Source organism: Gavialis gangeticus, unplaced genomic scaffold (assembly GCF_001723915.1).
Source record: "Gavialis gangeticus isolate Ggan-Ray unplaced genomic scaffold, GavGan_comp1, whole genome shotgun sequence".
NCBI lineage: Eukaryota > Metazoa > Chordata > Crocodylia > Gavialidae > Gavialis > Gavialis gangeticus.
In genome coordinates this window covers 161,287-169,835 of record NW_017729024.1, presented here as the reverse complement: position 1 = coordinate 169,835, position 8,549 = coordinate 161,287, and the positions used below count along the sequence as shown (strand labels likewise).

Below are 8,549 nucleotides of genomic sequence, written 5' to 3'. Positions count from 1 at the left end.
ACCCCTCCCTACACATGCACAGAACCACTGAGTATAGCCTAGGAGTTGAGAAACCTTTACAGGAATATTTTCCTTTTAAACAAAGAAAGATGCAAGCACTTCAGAGAGCTCAGTGGAAACAAACAAACAAAAAGCTTTATTAGGGCTCGTGTAATTTCCCTTCAGGTTAACTGTTTCCAGCGCCATATGCTTTGTCTTTCTTGTGAGTCATGGATTTCTAGGTAGAAGAACCTCTGAGTATGCAATAAAAAGTCACACAATTTTTCCCAGGCATTGAATCTGAGATGACTTTTGTTGATTTGGTGGTTAATCAGAAGCCTTAGTGATCATATCATTATGACCCTGGCCAGTAGAGGTGATACAGTACTGCACTTCTGAATATGTGCATATATTAAACCAGTAGCAGAATGGAAAAATGAATTTACTACTCCAACTCATGAATGTCGGCCTGTATAGCTTAAAGGGCTGCAGTGGCAATCAACAAGATCAACAATGGAGAGCATATGTAATTAAAGAATACCAACTCCATTTCTTTTTTGTTAACCAGGAAGGGTATTTGGTAGAAGATTTGGGAACATCTCAGAACCTTTTAAAGTTATCATTGGATTTATATTTTCTGTCCAGCACTGGGGTAATTTATTCAATTAGGAATGTACAAACAAAAGAAGGACATGCTATTTTTACAACACTGTCAGGCAATGATATTTATTCATCTACACCAGTCTCTATCTTGCATGGAGAAAGCTCAAATGAAATTAATCAGGAACATCTTGAGCTACAACATGTAACACATTGCTTCTATTTTGGAACGTGGAAAGATAGGAAATGTAATTAGCCACAAGAGACTTGGTAACTGAACTCAGGATTCAGGAGCTAAACACAAGTGATCCAGTATGTCCAGTATCTCTTCCTTCTCCTGCTCCTTAAACTACTACCTTCTTATTTGTTCCTTTCAGTTGTTTTATTCAACAGGATGCTTTGAAACTTGTCTATAACATATGCTAGCCCTCCTAGCTCTGGACTCTTCCACTAGTCACTAGAACAAAAATTGTTTCTATTCCTTGTCACCTGTTATTGTTTAAGATTGAAGGAGATAATAATGATGTGCCTAAGCCAGCCAGATGTACAATATATTCTCTTCTACAGTTTCCGGTTGTATCCTTTCCTGAGGTGAAATATGATCAGTAAGGATCTTGTCCTGCAAGTGTCTAATTAAGTGAGCAACCTCACTAGCTTAATGGGAACCATTGATATGTTGAGCATATTCATAATATTCTGCAGAATCAAGACCACGCAAGTCTTGTTCAAATCCAAGCAGGCTATCCTAAATCCCTAGCAGCAGGTTTCTCTTTCGCAAGCTGTGTTAGTAAGTAGGGGAGTACTTACCAATAAGACCATCCATATGCCCGTTAATCAAACTCTTAGGTGACATGGCATTTGCTATATTTGCAGCCACAACCCATGACATGCAGCATAATAATTCAAGATGCTCCGCCCAAATATTGGATGACCTGGTGGGGCTCAGACCATTCAGAAGCAGTTTCTTCCCTGTGCTGGGTCTACAAAATTTAAGTCAGTAGTGTAATGGTAGTTGGACATCATGCTCTGCTTTGTGCTCATACTCCTCTGAAGCCTGTTGAGGTGGCACAATTTTTGCAGATGGCTAGGGGCTGAGGGCTGTATTACACAGTTTAAGATTGAAGCAAAAATAAATACAACTTCATTGGAATGAGTTATAAACAATCTTAAGGGCTGTGAAATGGGAGCTTCATTACCAGGAGCAGTTAACAGATAGCAGAATTGCAAAAGGAAGGATAGCTTGGGGCATGAATGATGCTGCTATACTGCTGGTGGGTGCCCAGGTAGCTAGTGGACAGAAAGTTTGAGTTGTCTTGTTGGCTTGAAAGGCATGAAATGGCATAGTCACTGGCATGCAAATGTTATCAGGATTGAGGAGACCCTTGCTTGGAGGATAAGCCAACCCTCTATTGAGACTATTCAACTTTTAGGACCACTCAAGGAGGATAGGTGTGGTCCTGTAGTGCTGGACATCCTGTGTTGCCACAGAAATGGAAGTACTGTTGCTGGCTGCTCGTGCACACTGTGCGAAGAGATCAGTCAGCTCTGTCGATCCTTGGTTGGCTCTATGTGTTGACCTTGTGGGTAGTCACTTTCTCTGGTTTTGGTAAACCTGCCTGCCCCTCCCTGGGTTATTACATGATGTGGTTTGCCAGAAACAGCAGCAACAAAGCTGAAACTGCAGCTGAAGAGAGTTGTGGGCACATGTGGACACAGAGGGAGGAAGCAAGAAAAGGTGGGATTGAACATGGTCACAGGTGTTCTGAGCTGTCCTCAGAGATCCCCCTAAACAACAACAGAAGGGTGCAGGAAAGCCTACCAAATTCTTTTAATCATTTATCTGTTTTGAATGTATTATTTAGTGTATTTTATTAGGAAATAAACTGTTCTGAAATCCACTATTGACAAGGCCATACAAACCCAAGTATGTCCTTTAAGCCCTCAGGCTGATCTTTTTCAGCCTAATACAAGGCCAAGATGCTAATGAGTAAAATTCTGAAAACCAAAAGAGATTTGGAAGAGGGAATTATAGCCCAGCTCAGCTCAAAGACCAATTTAGGAAGAAGAAAAGAAAAATTTCATCTGTTAGAATTATAGCACCACCTTGAGCTAAGTGTTAAAATTAAAGGACCTTGCATATCCTGTTTGTTGTTAATGATGCAGTTCTGGCATGCGGTGCCAACACCCAGTCATGTAAAACAGAATCAAGGGGTGTCAGAGAAGCAGCTTTACCAGAGTCTCAGCTGTTGGAGTGCGCATGCACACCACCAGGCCTGGATCTGTATAGGAGGCAGAGAAAGCAATGTTGCCCTTTCTCCTGGTGACAGACAATGTTTCCAGATTTCAGCTAAGTCAGGCTCTTGGCAGCAAGGAGCCATTTTCCCCATCACAACAGAGGAAAGATAGTTTAGTGGTTAGAAAAACACTCCCCTGCTGGGCCAGAATTTTCCCTTGTGATTTTGGACAAATCACTCTTGTCTTTCACTACCTCACCAGATGTGAGGGAGACTTCATGGTTCATTATAATCTCTCTGATCCCTTCTAAACTCTTCCTTTCAAAGACATTAACAACCTCTCTTCCTTTTAGTGGTCTGATGTTCCCCCCCAAGCCATTGGCGATGCATAGGGGGTGCATGCGGGTGCACGTGCACCCCCTGAGCATGGCAGTGCACCCCCTACAAAAAGGCGCTGCGGGCAGTTGCTGCTCACCACCCCTCGCCCGACACCAACACTGACACTTCCGGCAGTGCCTGTGGGTGATTGCTGACCCCTGGTTGGCACTCACCACTCCAGCACCTCCCCCCTCGGCTGCCGACAGCGCTGGCAGCATCTGCGGGAGTTCTTCGCTTGCCACCGCCATGCCCCTGCCGCTGACAGTGCTACCGTGCCCCCCAGCAGCCGGGGGCACGTGTTATTCATACCCCAAGCTATCCTTCCTTTTATAATTCTGCTATCTGTTAACCGCTCTTGGTAAGGAAGCTCCCATTTCACAGCTCTTAAGGTTGTTTTTAATTCGTTCCAATGAAGTTGTATTTATTTTTGCTTCAATCTTAAACTGTGTAATACAGCCCTGGGCCCCTAGCATATAAATAAAGCTTCCAGTTTATTTTTAACTGGAGAAATATAAATGTTGTTTTATATGTGATGATGCACCTCATCCTCCGCTCCCCGCTTTTCAAATTTCTAGGTCCACCCATGGGAGAGCTAAAAAAGCCTTGGTCCCAGAACAAAACTGCCTTTGTTCTTCCTGTCCAGGTGTTGTTCCAGAAGCACCACAGCCTACTTAGTATCAGTGACTTTTCCCAAATACGGTAGCTCAACCATTTTTATTTCAGGCCCTTCTGTTGCTGCCCAGTTGCCTGTGCTTTCTGCCTGCTGTGATACTGAAGGCTCAATAGAAATTGCTCTCTGAGATTCCTGCACACACCCTCTTACCCACAATATCAGGCTCCCTAATCTCCTGATGACTCCCCAGTCACTGAACTCATGACTTTTCACAAGTCTCAACACTTCTTTCCCAGAAATCATAAAATCAGCACCTGAAGTGTTGGGCAACTTCAGATTTTAGTCAGACTTTGTGCACTGCGGTGAAAGGTTTTGCTGCAAAGTGAGCGGAAGAATTTCTTGACTTTGTGATGCTTGCAGTCACATACCCAAACCATGCACTACAGTAGACAAGGTGTGGAGGTGCACGTACATGCTTCAGCCCCTCTCTCTGTGTTGGTACATGAAAAACCTGCTTCTTTGCTGCTCCAGCTAAACTCTTTAGGTCTTAGTGCCTTCGTAACAAAACTAGCACAACTCCACTTGCTTGGACAGAAACAATTGCTTTTTAGGATGCTTATGGATGATGAAGACCTTTGCTTCAGTCTTGGTTGGTAATGCATAGAGCAGGCCTGTTGACTGGCAGCTCTCATGACTGGTTAGATCCACTCATTAAATGTACAGTTTTCTAATCTACCCAACTTCCTGAAGAGTCAGCAACTGGTTTTCAAGAATGAGCCCTAGTTCTTTGTCCTCTCCAATATATGGGTAAACCCACATATTAGATGAAGGGCACATGCTCTTACAAGGGAATCCAAGAGCATGGAGCCTTTTATCCTGTGAAATGCAGGAGTTGGGGGGGCCCAGGGAAGCAAGGTCCCACAACCTAAACAGGAACATCAGCACTGTAGTTAGTGGTTTAGTTTATTCAGTACAAAGCATGGTTTCAGACAAACTGAAATTCCCCAACTCTGGGAATTACAAGGTTTTGAAATATGTTGACTAGTTTTGATTAAAAAAGTTGAAAAATAATTTTGTTTCAGTACAGTCTGAATGAAATGCTCTGATGTTTCTGTTTTGAAACAATGTTTCAATATCAAATATAACTATATTTGATTGATATAAAATGTTTAAGAAAAACTCAAAACTAAAACAAAATAAAATTGGAGGGGGTGGGAGTCATTTAATCAAGGCAGTCAACACTTCCATTTTGGACCCTAAGTGATTTGCATGGCTGTGGTAATAATGGTCTTCACTTGAAGTTCTTTTTGCAGGATCGGATGCCAGAATGGCAATAGAAAAGTAAAGTGTGATTTGAAGCATGCAGGCGTGCACTGTACCCATAGGGCCAGGCTCAAACCTGTAGATCTAAATACAGGCTAGTCAGAGCTCACCTGCCTATACTAGTGTCAGGTATCTTTCAACTTTGGATTCTCATGATCACCTCCTGTCTTGCAGGCTCTCCTTACTATTACAGTGCTGCAGCCCGTGGAGCAGCACCTCCGGCAGCGACTGCTGCCTACGACCGCCACTGACCCCAGGAGCCCAGAACTCAAGCACTTACTAAACATATCATCCAGGACGACAGCATCTGATTCACCTAGATATAACCATGCAAATCACACTGCAAGGAAGAAAAAGGAAGTATCGCGTAGGAACCTGCTGATTGGAAATTTACTCTTTAAACTGGGTGAACTAATTATTACTATTATTTTTTAAATCAGTGAAATTCTAGTGATGTTAACTGGGTCTCAAACAAAAAAAAGAATCAGGAGAAAACAGTTCTGCTGACATTCCATATGGTTCAAAAGGGACAGTAGCTGCATCTTACTGCTGGCTATTAGTCTAGTTGCTTCTAGTTCTCTCAGCCATGCCTGGGGAATAAGAACGGTTCTGACTTTCAGCAGTCCACTTTGGGATGTCTCTTTTAATGTGCATTGCAACAGGCTGTGTGATTCAACATGGACTGTCTGGCTTTTGTGGTAAAGATGGATTGGTTTGCTCAATTTACACAGTACCAATGTAAATAACTTGCTTCTTTGTGTTACTATGAGAGTGGCTTAGCATAAACAGCAACATGGTACAAATTATGAACTCAAAATGCATCTGAAAATGTGTTTTGAAATTGGTGCACTGATTCAAAGAATTCAGTAAGCTTTAACCAACTTTGAACCAGGTTAACATTCATTGTGGCTATATTTGGGGCTGATGTTATTTCTATATAAAGCATCATATCGGACAGTCATGTGTGATCATGGTGTGTGATGGCATTGAACACATGAGCAATTGAAAGATGTGGGCAGTTTGTGACATTTTACTGCTAAGTATTTATTTATGTTCATTTGTAATCATAACTAGCACTGAAACAAAATCTCCAGCTTCAAGTTAAACTACACCAGAGAAGGAATTCCTAATTAACACCTGTGTACATCTCAATATATTGCTTGCTGAAACCCAATTATTTCTATTTTGTAAAGGGGAAGAATCCCAAGGTGATGATTTTTCAAACTGATATCTCAAACAGTGTTCTAGTCATGGCAGCCATGCACACTGAAACATGCAAAGCTTGCTTGACCAAGCAAATTGATGGTGAAAGCACACATTTAGGAATACCCATGTATTTAAATGAAGACATTTCTCAAGTTATTCCTTAAACATGGGTGGCTACTATGGATTCGAGCTCCAGAGTTACGCTGTGCATAAATTTGGCCCTTTAATTCTGTATTTTCTCCTTCTGTCTCAAAGAAAACATATTAATAGAACCAAGTGACATGTTGTTCAATGTTCTCTACTTCCCAGGGCTAATGAATAGAAGAGGGTTTACAAATGATTGGTTAAGCGAGTACCTCATCACTATCAGCTCCATGACACCATATAAACTACTCATTTTTTCCCCTAAGGAGTGACTTACTTTAATCATATGCTGATAACAATCAGCAAACTTCCCATCTACACAGAGAAAATTAGAGCAAGGCTTTCTTACTGAAGCCAATGGAAAGACTCCCACTGACTCTAATGGGTTTTGAATTTGGTCCACGGCCTTGGGCAGTATAACCATATTTAATGGAAATGGGCCTGATACTACATCCTTACTTACATGGGTGAGCATTTACATGTAAAAATATTTTTCAGACTGCTTGTGAGGGAAAGGTTTTTCTGAGGTGAATAAGGGTCATCAGAGACATAACAGGGCGCCGGATGCCGGGGGCAGTGGCAGTGCTTGGGACAGTGGTGACTTCCAGCTGCTGGCATGACTGTGCAGCTATGGTGACAGCTGTTATTTTTTGGCTCTGGGAGCTGCTGCCTCAGCCGCCCTGCCTTAGTTACACTACTGAGGGTCATAAGTACGGCCCAAACTATGAATAATTAATTACAAACATAATTTTCCATTTTTTTCAAATGTTCTGAGATGAAAACTCTTTAATGACTGTTTCCCTGCAGTATGCCACTGTGCTGCTTATCCTGCATGGATGCTGCCATGTCAAATGGCAGGGAGAGAGCCCATTTTAGAATCTCAAATGGATTTGTCTGTGTGTTCCTTCCAAAACCTTTTCAACCCTGTTTACCTTGTCCTGGTATGATTCTTAAACACAGGCATTTCTTCCTAGTTTCCAAGTTGAATAAGGCAAGTCCTTTAAAGGTGTTAAGGTACCTAAATCCCAGCAATTTTAATGGGAAATAGACACCTAAATACCCTTGACTCTCTTGGTCATAGTTTCTAACTCAAACTATCTTCCTGACCAAAAATTCAGTCTAGTAAGCTCCTAAAAGGCCTCAGGTAAGAATGTAAATGACTTCCCTTTTGATGAGTAGTAATGGATAAATGTATTTTGGTTTAAACAAGTACAAAACTGTAAGTACAACTCATTCATCTAACCAACTGCTGGGCTTCTCTTTGGGGCCAATTTTTCTAGCATCATCTGAGGCACCCTACATTCAGGGCATGTCAACATGTGCATTTACATCAGCTTAAATTTACTGCACAGTAAACGAGAATAGACCAGCATCTACACGTGCAGGCATTAAAGTGCAGTAATGCTGTGTGTGGACTGATTTGAAACTAAAGTTAGTCCCAAGTCAGTCCACACACACAGTGTTACTGCTCAGTAAGGTGTCTGTACATGCGTTCCTGCACAGTAACTAATAAGGTGTAAATATGATACTTGCATGATGCAGGTATCAAATTTACACGCAAGTCAGTTTAAGTCTCCATATTTACTGCACAGTATGGGCATGCACGTGTAGACATGTGCCCGTACTGTGCAGTAATTTTGGTTACTGCACAGTAAATGTGCATGTGTAGACATGTCCTGAGAGTACCTTTTGCTCTTTAGCAGTAGAGCTGCAAAGAGTATATTTATCTCCTTTTGTATAAGGTTATTCAGAATCTCCACAAAGTTTCCTAGACTGAAGTGTGTTCATATGGCTGCATAGACCTTTTCCATTGGCTCTTTGGAAATGGAAGATAGTCCATATTTCAGCTGCAAAGAAAAAACTGTATTTCTCCTAATATGTAGTTGCAAAGTGTCATGGAGGGGCTGATTGTGGCTTCATGATTAAGGTGGAGTTGAGTTATACAAGTGTAAGTGTAGAGGATTCATATGACTAAACTGGAACCTTAGAGCATTTGTTTATGTCTTTACAATAAGCACTGTACTTATGACCAGCTGCTGCTCTTGTGAGACAATTCTTGAAGTAATTATGCA

General features: G+C 41.7%; 1 protein-coding gene across 1 annotated transcript in view; it reads left to right on the top strand.

The window, feature by feature from the left end:
• Positions 1-7,866, top strand: part of PAX5 (paired box 5) — a 322,087-nt gene extending 314,221 nt beyond the window's left edge. Inside the window, exon 10 of the mRNA XM_019516802.1 lies at positions 5,302-7,866. Within this exon, the coding sequence (XP_019372347.1) occupies positions 5,302-5,378 (77 nt within the window). The 3' untranslated portion in view covers positions 5,379-7,866. The remainder of the gene's footprint in view (positions 1-5,301) is intronic.
• Positions 7,867-8,549: the final 683 nt, after the last annotated feature.